Below are 18,399 nucleotides of genomic sequence, written 5' to 3' on the forward strand. Positions count from 1 at the left end.
GGACGTTATGTATGAGAATGAGTTTCGTCGCGACGTGTATTTTCGTTTTGAAACTGTTTGAAACGCAGAGAGGCAGAGACGAGGGATCGTCGATCTCAGAGATCGTTCTCCTTCCTTCTCTCTTCTTCTCTCGGGCACGAGAGCCGCATTCGTTTTGTTTTGATACGTGGATGACGTATCCTCGAAGACGGTGAATCGAACCTGAACTATTCCGCGAAAATATCCCACGTCTTCCGATTATTCTTCTTGGCGGCCGTGTTCGCGTTCGCGGCGAATTACCGAGAAATTAATCACGGGCTCGATTATTCGTTGATCAACGGTGACGTTAACCGTGTCCTTTATGGCTTTCTGACAGTTCCTGCGAAAATGGCTCGATGGGACGTTTTGTATCTTTTGTGTTTGATGCTTCTCGCGAACAATTGCGTGAACTACAGCTCGTGCTCGTATTTTGGCCCTCACTACAATATATGTGAGTCTTCCGCATCGAATTCGAACGATTTTTCCCATTTGTTTGAGACACTTCATTTATAACCTCTTCTTCCTTCAGATGGTTTGGAGTCGGAGAAGATTTGCCACATGCTCGGCGCAAAGTCTATCATCGAGACCAACGATGCAGCCGCTATGGTCCTGCCCAAGCAGATGTTCGACCGTTGGGATGTCCTTCAGAATGTTCACTGCAAGTTTGTCATCAAGGCGGCTAAGGGAGATGGTTTGTTCGGAGTCATTCAGAAAATGTCATTCAGAAAGAATGGAACACAGTGCTTGGACTACGTGCAGGTACATACTTTTATCTTATCCAGTTTCTAATCAATTTGGATGCCTCTATCGTAACTTTATCAATAATTCAATAATTATGCTATACTAGAAGCTAGCTTAAAAATCTTCTCTAACGTAATAATTCTTGTTGGTTCATGATTAACACTATTCCTACCACGACCGGTCAAATGACCGTTTTTAAAATTTCTATTCGAATTTCCTATATACAACATAATTGAATCGCCTTTAAACTTCACGACTTTTCCTAAAATATGCGTATAATACATTTTTCAATATTCACTTCTTTTTTTATTGTTTATTTTCTGAGAAAAATTTGTAGTCTGTCTTACCTACCACGACCGGTCATTTGACCGGTAGAATGATTTATATCTTTTTGTAATAGTATTCTTTCAAAGACTCAATTCCGAAACTATAAAGTCGTTACAAACGAAAGGTAATGCAGTTGTGGCATGATTTTAGCCGAAAAGTGCTTTCCAGGAACTGCTTTATGGCACTTCAAAGTGTTTACAGTTCTCGCTCGCCTATCGGCCTCGCGGTGTTTATTTGACTGATTGGTATCCGAAGCGGTCCAGAACCTCGGATTTTCTTACACCGTCTTATCCACTATGACTGTAAAATAAATACAATCATAGCTGAAGGGGATGCCTAGACGTCTTGTGACCTGAACAGAGAGCATCAAAACGTGAAAGTTACAAGGAGCACATTCGGCAGTCTTTTACTATTTTGTATTTTTATTCTATTATTATTCTACTTTTATTTTATACTGTATTACGTGTCATAAGTGTCATTTTCAAATAAGTGAACAAACCAACAATACTTCGTAGTAAGTTTCACATTTTATCTTTTGTTCATTTTTTTATCCATTTTGATTTACATTTTTATATTTTAGTTTTTATTTTATCCCTTGAATATTCATTCCCAAAATGTCAAGACGTTCGGAGAGTGTAAATTTATTATTAGAGAAAATAAATAATATTGATGAAGTGTGTTCTGAAGATGATCAGGAAATGCGGAAAGAATGTTTCGAACGTATGAAGAGGACGAAAGAGAAGGAGATTTTTAGTTAGTTCCGATAGTGAGAATAAGGAAGAGATAATCGAAACTGCTGTAGACGGAAGTGTTTGAAGTAAAAGAAGGGTCTAATCCTGGAAGAGCACCTATTCATAATATTTTTAGGGGAACATCAGGCCCAACAGGGTATAGTAAAAGAAATATTATGCGGTGAAAACGAATAAAATGTACATTATATACTCCTAAATAAAAGAAACTATATTTTTATATTGTCAAATTGGCTATTATCTTCATTCTATATTAAAAAATATAAGTTGTGCTAAAGACCGGTCATTTGACCAGTCACGGTAGGAATAGGTATACGTGAAGTGTCGGTAGGAATAGTGTTAAAATTGCTATTGCTATCAAAGGACCCATTAAAAAATCCTTAGCCACGGACCGTAGATTTTAAAAAATGATGACATAATCGCTAGTAAATAATGTATTAAAATCACTGGCTTAGTCAATGTCATTATTATACAGAAAAATGATTGAGGTATGATGTATTAGTTTAAGAGGAAGGACAACCATCTGACAGAAAAATTCTGTGGTACACTGGACCGCAGTAGAACAAAGTATTACCCAGTTCCTGAACCTGAGCACAGCGAGTACTCGTCTGTGCCCGCAGCAACAGCAAGAAACTTTGCTGAATTCGATCCAAGTGGACGCAAGTCTGGAGGAGAACTGGAAACTGAAATATTCATCTCGAAGAATAAGTTAGAAGATGATGAATCTCTTGCCCTCAGCATCGTTTACACTCCGTATAAAAGTACATAGAATTTAACTGGATATTTTCTTACTGCAATTTCAATTAGAAACCTGAAAATCATTTTTCCTCGCCGGTAGGACACACATTTATTTAGCATTGATTATTTTCAGGCTGCAACAACACAGACCCAGCCAAATACAAGCCAATTTATAGGAACATCTGTCTGCAGAATGATTTTTTCTGTGATGGAATTTACAATTGTGCACCGATTGTATGTTCAGACGAGGAGAAGTGTCTAACAAGTGTCAATGATTTCATTAGCACCGGCACTGGTACAAAAGTAACAGTGGGTGCAGTGACCACAATGATCTTGTGTTTCATTATATTCGTTATGGGTTTATGGATATGTAAGAGATCGCAAAAGTTATGCTGGTCTTTGGACTGCTCTGATCCAACAGTATGCTCATCAAGACCGGGTACACTGCCACATGAAACTGAAGGAACAGTGAACCCACCGGTACCCACAGCACCGATGTTGGAAGTCGCTGTGTCCTCGACTGTCGCCGACAAAGACCTGCCGCCGAGTTACGATTCATTATTCCCAGAACAAAGTAACACGGTTAGATCATAATAGCGGAGCAAACGTAAGTTATTAAGTATAAGTAATAACTAGACTGCAGATTTTATGTATTTATGGCAAAAATGGGTAGGTGCACCTTTAAAACAGTAGAAAGGTTAAAATTTTTTAAGAATGTCAATCTATAATTTTCAGCCTGTTAAAATGTTTGAAGAATGAAATGCTTATTCAGTTTTAGTCTCTTGCAATTGACGTAGATAATTTTTATTTTCCATAAAAATCCGCAGTCTAGTAAAAACTATCGACAGCATATTATCTAATGTTTTAGTTAGATACTGCTGTGCACAGTGCAGTCTTCATATGTATATGGTATGAATGAGTGCCTTTCTGAATGAAAATGATACACAGTTACATGCAAGAAATCCTTAAGAACGAAACTATTAGATCTTCGATTATTTTTTTTTTTTTAGTATTTTATACCTTCAAGTTTTTTTTTCCTATGCTGTTTCTACTTACTGCAACGTTGTAAATTTTTATATTTTGTTATCTTTAAAACTTACTTTTTCTACCACTGCGAACTAAATACTCTTTTGCCATAATTGAGATACAAATATGCGACAATGGCTGTATAACCCGAGTTCAAGCTATGAGAAACTTATTTTAGAAAAGGGATCATTCGATTAATTACAACGAACTATGTTAGACGAAACTTCGTTCCTAGATAGTAAGACCTTTTTTTAAATATTGGAAGAACTACAGTATTTAATAAATGTAATATTTATACGAGATTGTTTTTAATTCGTGTCAAAATACTTGCGAATCATTTGCAAGTAACTGAATTAAAGCATCATTTAATGTCGGTACTCTGCATTAGGATAATCTATGCAACAATTATATCCTTATATCGAAATGCGTATTTATTACGATGTAGGACGATAGTTCTATGCAGTTTTTGCGAACACGGAATAATACAGTTTATACATATGTAAGATATTTATAATGTTTTTATACATGTACCGAAGTATAAAAATTTTATAGTATTATACAACCTCTACAAACATGTGAATATCTTAAAAATGTATTTGTTAGGAATCTCTTTATAAACGTATACATGGCAAATTTGTGTAAATATTAAATTTGTAATAAAATCCTCAAAAGTCATTAATATTCCTTGTATCGTTATTCCTGCGAGTTCACACCTTCAGGTTTTTCAGGCGAGATATGTTCGTGCAACCACAAACAACTATTGATAACGTTATCGATTTCCACTGGTCCCGTGGCTAGAGAATGGTTGTCCTCGTACAGGAGCATTCTGCAGAGAAATTCCACAAATAATTAGTTGATTCATTTCAGAGAGATCAAAGATCTTGTATAACATTTTAAGAGCTCACTTTGTTTTAACGTTATTCGCTTTGAGCCGCTGATACCACATCTTTCCTTGAGAACATGGTACACGCAAATCGTTTGAGCCTAGGCATAATAAAGTTGGCGCTTTGACTTTGCCCACATGAATGATCGGAGAACACGTGAACATTTTCACAAGCATTTCGACTTGGCCGTCCTCTGGCACCGGTTTGCTTTCGTCGAAAGGATAGTTCGTCTCGGCGCAACACCTAGAATGATCAATAGAAACAAAATTGTGGACTAAATACGACAGACGTTGTAGATTATGCTCGACATTTTTGCCATTAAAGCATCGTTATATTTATGCGTTAGTTATTTTTTGCTTCTTAAGATATCTTGTTTTACATTTGCGCTTACTCATCGTAATGGTACTTAATTTTCTCTTCCTTAGACAAAGCAGAGCGACTGCAATATACAATTGTGACAATTCAGAGGTATGAAAGATTTTAAAAAATACATTAATGCTTTACCAGTCCGGGATGTCCGATATCGTGAACATCGCGGCGATGTCAATTACTGGGTTCCTTGCGACAACGACTTTGTACAAGTCCTGAAAATATGATTGTTACACTATACATACTAAAAGCTTCGTGTTGTATATTGCGTACACTTACTGGGAATTGACCGCTCAAATGAGTCACTAAAAATCCACCATGAGATCCGCCTGTCAGTCCTATTTGGTCCGGATTTAACCATGGATATTTTCTTAAAGCCTCTTTTGTGGCAGTTAAGCAGTCTTTTACATCAACGACACCGGCATTTCCTTGAAGGTACTCAACATTCTTAGAACCCATTCCTGTTGAGCCACGGTAGTTAACCTGCACCATGGCGAAACCTTAAATATGATTATAATTATTGACCTGTACTTACTGTCCAACAAAGTTATGCCACAACAATACTTTATAACTATACACTAATAGTGTGAAGATATACATGATGTTGCTCTTAAACTTCAATGCGAAATATGCATTTTCCTGATTTTTTTAAAGGTTTTTGAACTTTTACAACCAGGATTTTCAATTTAAAAATCCAGATTAATTCTTTTCAGAATTTTCGCATTTCACTGAACAGGGAAAGTAGGTCAAAAACTAATTTTTTCCATTTTAGCCGTAATTATCCTTTTGGCCGAGACATAGAGTTAAAATTTGATACAACAATATTTTTTCTCTATGCCCTATTCAATGGTTCATAGGCTGTCTAACTTGGTCCAAGGGAATTTTTGACCACCTTATCCGGCTGTACCCTTTAAGGAAATTGAATAGTTACCTGATAATACAAATAAATAATGATCCATTGCGAATTGGTTCGCATAATTAGAGTGAGGTCCACCGTGTGGTGAAATAATCAAAGGTATAGACTTGTCGTCTCCACTCTTTGGTCCAAAATAGATGTAGTTGAAGTGTTCTAGAAGTTTTTGAATGTTACGCATACATAACTAAAATCATTACATAAGTTGGAGTATTTCAGCTACTCACTAATTTCATCGCCATTATCATAATCATAATCACAGAGTTCGTACATTACATTCTCGGAATCAGGAATTGTTGCGGAAGTTGTAATTTTATTTCTTGGAATGCTACCACTGTTAATTACCGCAGGTTCAAATTTTCCAACCACGAGGGCAGTGGGATCTAACAGGGATGTTTGCAAAAATGCGATAACGTCGTTCTTCACATCCAGAATGTGTAAGCTGCTTCTATCGTTTTGAATCTCGGTCACAGTCTTTGCTTCTGCAAATAATGTTTCCTTATCAGTGTTGTGTTCAACGAGAATTTAATCAAGACCAAATATACGTCTTACTTATATCAACAATGTAGGAGCGAATGTTGTTCTGTTGAGGTGAACTTAAGAATATATATTGTGAGTCGTTGCTCCAACATCTGCGTGGTATGCGACCGTATAAACCGTAAAATTTCTCCGAATTTTTTATAGCTACACTAGTAGGCACGATGTCGACAAGTATATTGGCCTAGAAGAGAATAAGATTAAATAAAAAAAAATTTACATTAGACTGATACTTTAATATACAATTACCTTCTGTTTTTCGGACTCAATTTCTAAATGCATTAGCTTGTGAGCATTATGATGAGGGCCATAAGCTTCTCTTTCCAACCAAATTAAACTTTTTCCATCAGGGCTGAGTCGAGGATTGCGAACAGCACAACCATCACTGGAAAGCTTTTCTAAAAAATATATATTTATATTTATTTAAAATTAGAATCGTTCATTCAATCAAGAATACATACACAAAAAGTGTACAACATAATGTGGGATAGGAATAGTGCAAAATATTTCTTACTGAACTCTCCATCCTTCCACGAGAATATCCAAGAAAGCCTGTTGCTGCACACAAGAAGACCTAAATGCCTCGGTTCGTGTTTCCACGCTACACCAATTATTCCCTGATTGTCATTCTTCCACAACACTTGTCCAGGCGATAGTTCGTCGGGTATATTGGAAAGAGCTGAAATTGTGTCTGTTGTGGTATCGAGAACAGCAACAACTGGTCTATGTTTACCTACCAGTTGCTCTCCCCAATGGGGTTTGTAAAAATATTCGTTACCCTGTTCCAAACATTTTATCATAATTAACATTAAAAAAGTCACAAATATATGTACATGATAGAAATCTAAATGCTTTACCACAGATTCTTCACTTTCATCTTTCTTATCCTTATCTTTCGAGTTAAGAGCTTTTTGCTTGTAAAACGGTTTTGATTTTGGAAGTTTCTTCTCTGCAATATAAAGAATCTTTGTTTGATCCGGTGACCACTCAAATGAAGAAAATTCAGCTGCGGATAAAAATGATGGATATAAATTTTTAGTTGTTAGAGAAATGATATTGAATTTGTAATATTTAATTACAGTCTGTGTACACATCTCCATGAACATCTAAAGTGGCTAGGTCGTAATTCTTCACGAGCTTCTGTTTATCCCATATTTCAATGAATTGTTTTGTGGTATTATCAACTGTAGCTTGTCTTAATATTGCTCTGCGCTGTTCATCTTCGGTGGACGCAGATAAAAGTCTGGAATAGAAAATGTAAGAAACACACAATTCTTGTGAACATGATGAATTGTCTAAACTTGACATACTCTGTTGTAACATCGATAGGAAAACTTTCAGACACAAGTTGCAATTTTGAATCTAAAGTGTAGCTTTGGCAGAACTTTTGGTTCACTCTCCTTTCTAAGTTTCTTTGCGACCATCCACCCAAAATTGATATTTCCTTCTCAGTGGCTTGAAGGATCTTTGCACTGTTCAAGGATGGATTTCGTGCCAACGTCCTGTATAAATTGACGATTTTTTCGATCTACGATAATGAATGCATGTATTATTATATACAGATAAAACGGTTTTAGAATATCGCATAATTTTATCGTACATAAATATTTATTCAATATGTCTTAACGGTTTCATTACCTGAGGCGATGCCATTTTGCAGAGAGACGTCTATTTCACCGGTTCGTTTATCAAAATGCAATGAAAGTGGTGTAAAAATTATCTCAGATCCTGATAAGAACTAAACATCGACAAATTGTGTAAACGATAAAGTGATATTTCGAATCAAAGCTCGTTACATTATCACGCACTAACAATAAGTGATAGCAACTTATAAATACCTCTGTAAATACAAAAATCGACGCAAAAAATCACAGTCTTCTATAAAAGGAGAAAAAAAATGGCTTTGAAATCGGACCAGGTTATTTTTTGCGACTATGTACTCACAAGCGTTAAATTCGTCGTTTATATTTGTTGCAGTTGAGATTTAGAAAACACATCAATTATATGCAAAATTAAAAGAAAAACTATAAATATTAAAACCTGCTTCGGTATTTTATTTTCAAGAATACCAATTTATATACATAGTCAATATTAGCTCTGCATCAAAACGATATCATAGAAATCACTATTCTTCCTATTTGCAAATAAAAAAATAAAATTTATTTCAATAAGTTTGTTTGCTAGATGACTAATGACTAACTAACTAAAAAATATTATTTTTCCAGGATTAGAAATGTGCGATCGTTATGTGTTGATCGGTTGGCAACACTAGGTGAGGAAATAAATGGCGCCATGTTTGAAAATGTTTTACCAGGTAGAACGAAACCGTCATCGATTTTCTTTAAAGCAGTTGTTTATTTTACATTAATTTGCAGTATTTTATCACAATATCAATACAACGCTACGGTGACCTCGCCTTACCAGTATAACGAAAGCCTGTTAAGAGAAACTGAATTAAACAAATTTATTTACAGTGTATAATTTTACAAGTGTATCTGAGACACATTCACGGCTCTTTGTATCATGTATATGTACAGTTTACAACAACACTCGTGGCTTTAATAATTCCATCCGTAGAAAAATAATAAAAATTTTTCTTTTACTTCAATCCGCTTCGTTCAGTTATTTTAAATCAATGCAAATACAAGACACTATTGACATACAGGATTGTTTATTGGTAGTATGTGGATGTTTACGCATTTTTTTTTCTAATTGCATGCACGCTACTTCACAGAGCCAAAAGAAATACAGATTTCAATAATTACAGAGTCAAAAATTACCGACAGTAAAATAAGAACTGTGTTTACTGCTTTCTAATTTCTTGCTCGGCTGTGTTACAAATTTATACACGCCATTAACGCATAAACACCCACAGCTTAATTATTACACATACTACGACAATTCTTCTCCCAGAAAAAAATGTATATCAATACACTTCTCCTCTTTTTCTCTTTCAATGTACTATTGTAGTGTCAATGTAAACGTTTGGTAAGAGCCTCTAACGACTCCTCTAACGTTGCTTAAAATCTTAATCATACAAACGCCAACTAAGCTAACACGTTTAAAAAATTATTGTACGTTGCTGAAAGGCTTCAACTATAATTTTCCTCAGAGTAATAGAATCGTCAGAGCGATCCGACAAAAACGATCCCGACCAAAAAGGTGCGCCAAACGTTACTCTCTTCGTCTGCGTTCAAATTATAAAGTAATATACACACATATACATTAAATTGTACTCATGCGAACATCAGTCGTATATTGAAACCTATTCGTCGTCTGTTAAAATACAACCTTCGAAAAAAAGTCCAGTATCAAACACCTACAACACTAAACAAAGAACGTCTATCGTTTCATCGACAACGGACAACAGGATTGACCAATTTCTTTTTCTAAATATAAAAAAACAGTTTGGTTTTTCGTATTCGTAAACAATACTTTCAACGATTCAACGTAGTCTCAGGAATTTTTAATATTAAAACGCGTTCGAGCGGTATTGTTCTATCGGTCATTCAATTTCAAGTGCTCTCTAATTAATTAACTTTCTAAGGATCGATAATCATTTTTGCTAAATACGCGATGCGCCGAAAAGCCGATAAAATATCCCACGGATTTCGAAACAATTATAAACTTTCGCATTTTGTTTTCAATCAAACGTCAAACGCTTTAACGATGCGCAATCGCAACGGGGATTATAGTATACGTGCAACAGCGACTCACATGTTTATTTAATTGGAATGGAAACAACAATCGAGAGTAAAAATTGTTTTCTATTTACTTTCATTATTATTTCTATCGTTCCTCTCTAATACTTTCGTTTTGAATAGCGATATCAAATTTAATTAATTTTACATATTTTCTGCAGCAGCTGGCTTTTTCATTTTAACTGTCTTATCTTGCAGTTTTATTGACTTGCACTTTGGTTTATCAAATTCAGTGTAAAACTTGTCTGCATTCCGTGCATTTGCAGCGCACAAAGTATTAAGCAAATTACTTCAGATAGAAAATGGGAACAATGTGGTTGTTCTTTTTGCAATAATAGACTTCCAGGAACTTTCTCAACTTGATATAACAATGTTCAAACTATAACGAAGTACTTATTGGATCGTCAACAACTAATATCGAGGTGGCCAAAGGTCTTCTCATATTTTTCAATTAAGTGTACAGATACGATTTACTTTATTAGGTTTTAAAATTACTGTGCATTGCCTATTTTCTTCCAGATTCCTCTATGTTTTATGCTATTTATGTCATTCATTCCAGTATTATAAACGCTAAAGGAAAAAGTGAAGACTGGCCAGTTGTAATAGTATCCATAAAACGATAAAAGTTTAAGGCCTGCACGACCCGGCGTGATACAGTCATTACAGTCGTCATTATTGAGGCTTTCACGACCCAGCGTGGTACAGTCATCATTGTTCAGGCTTTCACGACCCGACGTGTTGCAGTCATTATTAGGATTGCGGATTTTATGCATTTGTACTACATTAAATTATATACAACCCAATGCACTCAAATATTTGATATACTTCGATGATGTTCTCATTTGAACTTGAATAAAATTTTTTTTTTATTCCAACATGTCTTTAAATTAACGTGCAAAAATCTGCAGCAATTACAAGACTTTTATGTACTCGTAGAATATTTAAAAAAATTCAACAAGATTTTTAAAATATTTTTCAGTATTCAGTATTTATAAATTTGTCCATAAAAATTTACATAAAGGTAATGATTAGACCAACAATCAACTCCACTGAATTCTTTCACATTTTTGCATCAAAACACTTGATTGACCCTCAACATTTTATATTTAAAACGAACTTGCTAAGAGACGGAAATTAAAAAAGAAATTTTAAAAAATAGCATAGTATTTCATCAATTTTCTCTGTCGTTTGTTCAGACAGCAGATTTTTATGCTTTTACGTAAAACAAGAATATTGTAAGAGTACAATAAGACATAAAATTCGACGAAATTGTACATTTTCTGCATTTCAGTGTTAAAACATCAACAGTTAAGAATTTCTCAACAAATTGTTTAAAATCAACAGCAATTTCACTCATAGTTCAACAAATTTTTAGAATGTAATGCAACAACTTCTTCGGAAATGATTATTTGAAAGAAAATGATTGAGATTCTTTTAAACAGAGATCAGTCATTAAAAAGCCTGTTAATAGGCTTCCGGTAGGTAAAGTGTACTCAACATCATCGACCTTACAAATAGCGGGTAAAATATTCGATTTCGCATAAAGTTCCACAATCAAATTGGCGTTATACAAGTGTGTGAGTCGCTGCGCAACATTCGAGCAGTGTCGCGTACAAAACAGGTGAACCGATACACATATATATCGAAGGCAATCGTTTGTAATTCCATTATGGTAGCGGTGCCGCCACTTTCGACTCGGTTTTCCCTTTCAATTGCCGAACAGGGCAGCTTTCTGTCTGAATTGCGCCCGCCTCGCCGCTTTGTCCTCTTCTTCCCGCTTCCGTTCCTCCTGTTCCATGCGAATTTCGTCCTCGAATTTGCTCGCCTTGCGCAGCTGCTCGATCTGCGAGAAGAAAAACACACAAGACAGGCCCCCATTAATCGATTCGCAGGAAACATTAATTGGCGCGGACACGCTTTCGCGAGTCCTGCATCCACTACACGCTATTCGAACCAAGTCCATTCATAGTTTCACTCGTTCACAATTTCATTAACACGCTCCGCGAACCGCGCGCATCATCAACGGACCACCGTCTCTGTTTTTTTTTCTTTCTTTCGTTTTTCCATCGACGAGCTGCGACGAGCTTTCGATGCAACAAGTGCAACGATGCCTGCTTGCGTCGCCTTTGTGCAGCCAGCGAGACAAGCTTTCTTTATTTTTAGAGTCAAAATTCACTGAACTTCCTTTTGCTTATTTTTCTACCTGAGCTGATCTGTTTTTCTTCATTGATTCGTTCATTTGTTTTACCTATCCTCCGCTACTTTAGTTTGTTTACTCTGTTCTTTGTACTTTGCTTAGTCTGTTTTTTGTTATAATTTTTTTATGTTTTTCTTGATCATTTTATTTATTCGTTTCACCTACCCTTAGCTGCTTCTTTGTATATCTGACTTTTTTACCTACTTTGTTTACTCTGTTATTTGTACTTTCTGTAGTCTGAATTTTATTACAATTTTTCTGTTTTTCTTGATCATTTTGTTTTTGTGCTTCAGCTACCCTTAGTTGCTTCTTCATTTATTTGACTTCTTTTTACCTATTCTGATTAGAGTCTGTTCTTTATATTTTGCTTAGTCTGTTTGTTATTATGATTTTGTTCTGTTTTTCTTGATCAGTTTATTTATTTGTTTCAGCTACCCTTAGCTGCTTCTTTGTATATTTGACTTTTTTACCTACTTTGTTTACTCTGTTATTTGTACTTTCTGTAGTCTGAGTTTTATTACAATTTTTCTGTATTTCTTGATCATTTTGTTTTTTTGCTTCAGCTACCCTTAGTTACTTTTTCATTTATTTGACTTCTTTTTACCTATTCTGATTAGAGTCTGTTCTATGTACTTTGCTTAGTCTGTTTTTTATTATAATTTTTTTCTGTTTTTCTTGATCAGTTTATTTATTTGTTTCAGCTACCCTTAGCTGCTTCTTTGTATATTTCACTTTTTTACCTACTTTGTTTACTCTGTTATTTGTACTTTCTGTAGTCTGAATTTTATTACAATTTTTCTGTTTTTCTTGATCATTTTGTTTTTTTGCTTCAGCTACCCTTAGTTACTTTTTCATTTATTTGACTTCTTTTTACCTATTCTGATTAGAGTCTGTTCTTTATATTTTGTTTAGTTTGTTTGTTATTATGATTTTGTTCTGTTTTTCTTGATCATTTTTATTTATTCGTTTCAGCTACCCTTAGTTGCTTTTTCATTTATTTCGCTTCTTTTTATCGATTCGACTAGAGCCTGTTCTTTATATTTTGTTTAGTATGTTTGTTATTATTAGATTGCGGATCTGTATGCAAAATAAAAATTGGCTACCTGAATTGCAACAAACTGGAGTGAAATAGAAATTTATTTTGTTTCTATTCTATATTTAATAGGTTGAAAATAATGTAACAGCATTTTAAAATTTTTCTAACGTTTTTACTGTTTTAAAATATGCCTTTCTACGTATTCAGATTAGAGTCGGTTGTTCATATTTTGTTCAGTCTGTTTTTTTATTATAATTTCCCTGGTTCCCCGATCATTTTATTTATTTGTCTTGGCTATCCTCAACTGCTCCACTTATTTTATTCTCTAAATCCCTATTCCATCTGTTTTACTCTTTGTATTTTACTTAGTCAATCAAATTACTTTAATCGCTCCATTTTCCGAAGTTACTTTCCGCATCCTCGGCTACTTTATCTATTTAACTGTTTTTACCCGCTCCGGTCACATGATTTCCTGTCTTCCATTTTGCTCGTGTTATTGGTTTATTCATTTCTACGATCGCTGTAGCGATCTCACAGGAAGATTCTAACAGATCGATTCATCCGCTAGCAATTGCAAATCCGGGAAAAACACGATTTAGGAAATGAAATGCTCTTATCCGATTCCACAAGCGATCCGGTCTGAAAACTACGTCGGTCATCTCGGAAGAAATTTGTGGGTCACTGTATTTTCGTGTTCCCTTGGCGAAACTCGAGCTTTGATCGAGATTAATGGCTGTTTTATTTCCGTTTCGAACCGGGGGAAACCTCGGAATCGACGAGATACATTTTTCCTTTATCCTCGACCGTCCAAAGTACTCTTTACACTTTCAAAGTCCGCAGAACGATGCTGAACGGTGCGTTTTGTGAACTCAGTTTCTTAAGCTTTGCTTTAGATATTCGGACGACATTCATACATAAATAATATCGTATAACAGAGTTGGGCAGCAATGAATTACATGAGTATTTAATTACATGTTCAATTACATGAACAAAAGTGGACTACTAATTCCAATAAGAAAACGGTTAAATGGTCCAAAACATAAAAATTAGTTTGGAAGAACAATTGCACTGAAGTAATTGTTAGACTCAATTACAATTACTGTAATCGTGTTAAGTAATTGCAATTACTCCTTTCAATTACTGTAATTGTAATTGAGATCCCTCTTCTTGACGCTATGCAATTGCAATTACTTGTAATTTAAATTACCTTGTAATTGTAATTTAAGTCTCAGCAATTCAAATTACATTGTAATTGCAGTAATTGAATTACAAGTACCAGAAAAAATTGAGTAATTGAACAAAGACAACCCGGCCGCGTTTCCACTCAACAACCTCTTGGGTTAAATACATAGGTATAAAAATAAATAGGTATCTAATTACTTTTTTTAGTGCCATTTTTGAGTCAAGTAAGTGGAACTACCAATTACAATTATTTGTAATTGCATTAAAAATACTTGGTTGCAGAAATAGAATTACAATTACATATAATTGTTAATTGGTAATTGCAATCAATTTGGCACAACCAGTAGTTGTACTTGCGGACCACAATTACAATTGCAGTGATTCATCCAGTAATAGCAATTAGCAATTACAATTACATGTAATTGCATTAAAAATACTTGAAATTGCAGAAATAAAATTACAATTAGATATAATTGTAGTTGGTAATTGTAATCAATTTGGTTCAACCAGTAGTTGTAATTGCGGACCACAATTACAATTGCAGTGATTCATCCAGTAATAGCAATTACCAATTACAATTACATGTAACTGCACTAAAAATACTTGACATTGTAGAAATAGAATTACAATTACATATAATTGTTAATTGGTAATTGCAATCAATTTGGCTGAACCAGTAGTTGTAATTACGGACCACAATTACAATTACAGTGATTCATCAAGTAATAGCAATTACCAATTACAATTACATGTAATTGCACTAAAAATACTTGGCATTGTAGAAATAGAATTACAATTACATATAATTGTTAATTGGTAATTGCAATCAATTTGGCTCAACCAGTAGTTGTAATTGCGGACCACAATTACAATTGCAGTGATTCATCAAGTAATAGCAATTACCAATTACAATTACATGTAATTGCATTAAAAATACTTGGAATTGTAGAAATAGAATTACAATTTCATATAATTGTTAATTGGTAATTGCAATCAATTTGGCTCAACCAGTAGTTGTAATTGCGGACCACAATTACAATTGCAGTGATTCATCCAGTATTAGCAATTACCAATTACAATTACATGTAATTGCACTAAAAATACTTGACATTGCAGAAATAGAATTACAATTACATATAATTGTTAATTGGTAATTGCAATCAATTTGGCTCAACCAGTAGTTGTAATTGCGGACCACAATTACAATTGCAGTGATTCATCCAGTATTAGCAATTACCAATTACAATTACATGTAATTGCACTAAAAATACTTGACATTGCAGAAATAGAATTACAATTACATATAATTGTTAATTGGTAATTGCAATCAATTTGGCTCAACCAGTAGTTGTAATTGCGGACCACAATTACAATTACAGTGATTCATCAAGTAATTACAATTACCAATTACAATTACATATAATTGTAATATTATTTCTGCAATTTCAAATTACAGTAATTGGTAAGTAATTGTAATTGTAATCGAAATTACGTTTCGCCCAACTCTGTCGTATAACAGGGATGTCTACCTTGGCTTCGAAGAAGTTTTTAGCTCCCGTGACTCCCACCTCGTCCACGTCGACTTCTGTCAACCGGGCCAGCTGGCCCAACCCAGAATCCTGTTCTAATTCACCGGCGCGTGCCTTGCGGTAGATCAACAGAAACTGTAACAAGCCAGAAACCGTACATGTTCGCGTGTAAGTCTAAATCACTCGGTTTTCCGGGACGAGTCTGAGCGCAGAGGCCGCCGGTCAGCGACCACAGTTCCTCCACTTCCGGTTTCGCGATATTTAATCTTTACTGTCCACATATTCACATAATGCCTCCATTCTTTCGTTCATTATTTACACGGACGCGTTAACACGTTCGCCACAGGTATGTCTTTCGCTCCATCATTAAAATGTTTTATCAAATGTACCTCTTTCGTAAAATATTTGAAGAATTCAGCAGCAGAAAGCCATAGAATCTCGGATTAGTATACTTTGACTGTAGACAACAAAGTGTATAAAATTGACTAATTTCAAACGAATTCCGGGATTATGGACGTCACATATCCGAGACGAACGATACTCGAAAGCTTATGGTGCTGGAGGGTTAAGCAATGATCTCTAACAGCTCCTCGATGACGTGGATATTGGCTGACCGGGTCCAATGAGCTATAGTGATGTTACAAAAATGTTTTCCAGGAAGAGTGGAAGTTCATTAGTTCCGGATTAGGTCTAATGAGTGTCGTAGACAAAATTCCAGAACTAAGACGTTTAAATGATTCACTGAAACGTTTCCGATCGCTCTCGATCAAGTCTAACCGCGCGCCCCGAGTGAAAGAAAATGATCCAAAGGCTGTGACAATTTCACGAAACCATTTTCCACGAAAAACGGAGGAAGTCCTCCGTTTCTCGAGCGCGTCTAAATTGTCTCTGGAAAAGTGTCTACTAAGATGGAAGGAAAATAATCTAATCAGGTCCTAATCGGTGGTAATGATTTCAGTAAATCTGTTCCAGGAAAAGTGGAGGCAGTCGGTTGTCGGTGACGGAGGATAATCGATTCGCCGCGAGCGATCTACATGCATATCGACAGGACGATGACTAATAAAGTAAGAGGACGGTGGGACGCACAACAGTGGCCGGTCCGCTCGGTATAGTTCAGCGTCGCGGTGAATCACGTTCGCGATCTACGGAAGGCCGGTGGCCGCGTGGATCGCTTGCATGCAGATCGAACACGCCGCTTTGTTTTCGAACCACGAAAAGTCACGTAGGAATGCGCGGTGCATTCGCATCCGTGGACTTTCCTTCGATGCACGAGCGTGTCCTCGCATTCGCGATCTATCCGCGCCGCGTTTCCAGCGAAAGTTCCCTAACAGGCGCCATGCTTAGCGATTCCCCCCCGGTTTATTTTCATTATTTATACGCCAGCCAACGGGGGAACGATTTAATTGCGCCGTACAATGAATACCCTCGATTATGCCGCGCTTCAATTACATTCTCTTCACTTATTCGATAAGTCCCGTTTCATTCGCGCTTTCGCATTCGAAGCGCAATTAGAGGGAAATCAAACACTCCGCGGTTTATGGGAATGTAAAGCGAGCGAATTTTTCGAAGAGCAGCACCACGGGGCAATTACTGCGATCACTATTGCAGTAAAGACGACGATGAAACTAACGAAGCGCGCGGAAAATGCGATTCGAGTATACGGTAGCTCGATTTTGTGACCTTTCCACTGTTCTTCGGTCAAGCGCAGCCGTACGTGGGTAATTTTAAATGATGGCGACTCGTTTCATGGAGTAATCAAATTAGGAATGGATTAAGACTATTTATTGCAATAGGAAACGGGACGGGACCGTTCTATCTTCGAATCTTTACGATGATTTTCATTTTTATGGATGTCGTAAGTCTTCAAGGAAGTTAGTATTAGGGGGACCCGTAAGTATCATGCAGTTCGGAATACCTAAAACCTTCATTACCGATCAAGGCTCAGACTTCATGTCAGATTTAATTAAAAACTTGACCAACTTACTGAAAACAAAACATATATCCACTATTCCCTACCATTCACAGACTAACGGCTCGCTTGAAAAATATCACTTAACCCTCAAGGATTATGTAAAACATTATATAAAACAAAATCAAACCGACTGGGATGGTTATATTCCATTTGCTACGTACAGTTACAACATCTTGATAACCAAGTCGACCAATCATTCTCTTTACGAATCATTGTTTGGCCGTGCTCCATATTTACCGTCTTCCATTACCCAAGAACCCGAATTCAAATATAGGTACGATGAATACCCGTCATTCAATACATCTCCATAAAAATCGCAAATTTTCTTTGTTGTTACCGTTGCATTAAATCCCGCATGAAAATGAAAAAGTATGCAACGACGAATATGATCCTCGGAAGGTACGGACGCCGCCATTTTATTACAGGGTTGTAAAAAAGAATTATACTCTTTCGAATATTTTGAACACAGGCTGCTTTACC

General features: G+C 35.7%; 3 protein-coding genes across 5 annotated transcripts in view; 1 reads left to right on the forward strand and 2 right to left on the reverse strand.

The window, feature by feature from the left end:
* The first annotated feature begins 150 nt into the window (after positions 1–150).
* Positions 151–4,272, forward strand: LOC143359538 (uncharacterized). Its single transcript, XM_076797525.1, has 4 exons — positions 151–469; positions 548–777; positions 2,338–2,596; positions 2,707–4,272. The coding sequence occupies exons 1-4, from the start codon at positions 367–369 to the stop codon at positions 3,165–3,167; spliced, it is 1,053 nt and encodes a 350-aa protein (XP_076653640.1). The 5' UTR covers positions 151–366; the 3' UTR covers positions 3,168–4,272.
* Positions 4,005–8,544, reverse strand: LOC143359502 (acylamino-acid-releasing enzyme). Of its 3 annotated transcripts, none has more exons than XM_076797460.1 (15): positions 8,247–8,544; positions 7,941–8,142; positions 7,613–7,830; positions 7,382–7,545; positions 7,160–7,308; positions 6,817–7,081; positions 6,552–6,700; positions 6,318–6,486; positions 5,993–6,247; positions 5,784–5,921; positions 5,132–5,352; positions 4,988–5,067; positions 4,875–4,922; positions 4,505–4,726; positions 4,005–4,425 (listed from the first exon to the last, which is right to left on the reverse strand). In XM_076797460.1, exons 2-15 carry the CDS (start codon positions 7,953–7,955, stop codon positions 4,293–4,295), a joined length of 2,226 nt encoding a protein of 741 aa, XP_076653575.1. In that variant the 5' UTR covers positions 7,956–8,142; positions 8,247–8,544; the 3' UTR covers positions 4,005–4,292. The 3 variants fall into 3 exon arrangements, with proteins under 3 accessions (XP_076653575.1, XP_076653568.1, XP_076653585.1); XM_076797453.1 differs by having other exon boundaries at positions 7,941–8,177; positions 8,243–8,544; XM_076797470.1 differs by lacking the exon at positions 4,875–4,922 and having other exon boundaries at positions 7,941–8,541.
* Positions 8,545–8,637: 93 nt separating this feature from the next.
* The window catches only part of Swip-1 (EF-hand domain-containing protein D2 homolog Swip-1), a 35,544-nt gene continuing 25,782 nt past the window's right edge, over positions 8,638–18,399 (reverse strand). Inside the window, exons 3-4 of the mRNA XM_076797579.1 lie at positions 15,948–16,082; positions 8,638–11,846 (exon numbers count right to left, since the gene is read on the reverse strand). Coding sequence (XP_076653694.1) covers positions 11,712–11,846; positions 15,948–16,082 — 270 coding nt within the window. The 3' untranslated portion in view covers positions 8,638–11,711. The remainder of the gene's footprint in view (positions 11,847–15,947; positions 16,083–18,399) is intronic.

The sequence above is a fragment of the Halictus rubicundus genome, chromosome 1, assembly GCF_050948215.1.
Source record: "Halictus rubicundus isolate RS-2024b chromosome 1, iyHalRubi1_principal, whole genome shotgun sequence".
In the NCBI taxonomy this organism is placed as follows: domain Eukaryota; kingdom Metazoa; phylum Arthropoda; class Insecta; order Hymenoptera; family Halictidae; genus Halictus; species Halictus rubicundus.

What these genes read in the sequence shown, in the direction of transcription:
- LOC143359502 (XM_076797460.1), bottom strand. An exon ending in TTGAGTCCGAAAAACAGAAG is followed by an intron (nt 6,487 to 6,551) that starts GTAATTGTATAT and finishes ATTCTCTTCTAG; the next exon opens with GCCAATATACTTGTCGACAT. An exon ending in CTCCTACATTGTTGATATAA is followed by an intron (nt 6,248 to 6,317) that starts GTAAGACGTATA and finishes CATTATTTGCAG; the next exon opens with AAGCAAAGACTGTGACCGAG.
- LOC143359538 (XM_076797525.1), top strand. Translation starts at nt 367, where the DNA reads ATGGCTCGATGGGACGTTTTGTATCTTTTGTGTTTGATGCTTCTCGCG. An exon ending in TGGCCCTCACTACAATATAT is followed by an intron (nt 470 to 547) that starts GTGAGTCTTCCG and finishes TTCTTCCTTCAG; the next exon opens with ATGGTTTGGAGTCGGAGAAG. An exon ending in AGTGCTTGGACTACGTGCAG is followed by an intron (nt 778 to 2,337) that starts GTACATACTTTT and finishes ATGATGTATTAG; the next exon opens with TTTAAGAGGAAGGACAACCA.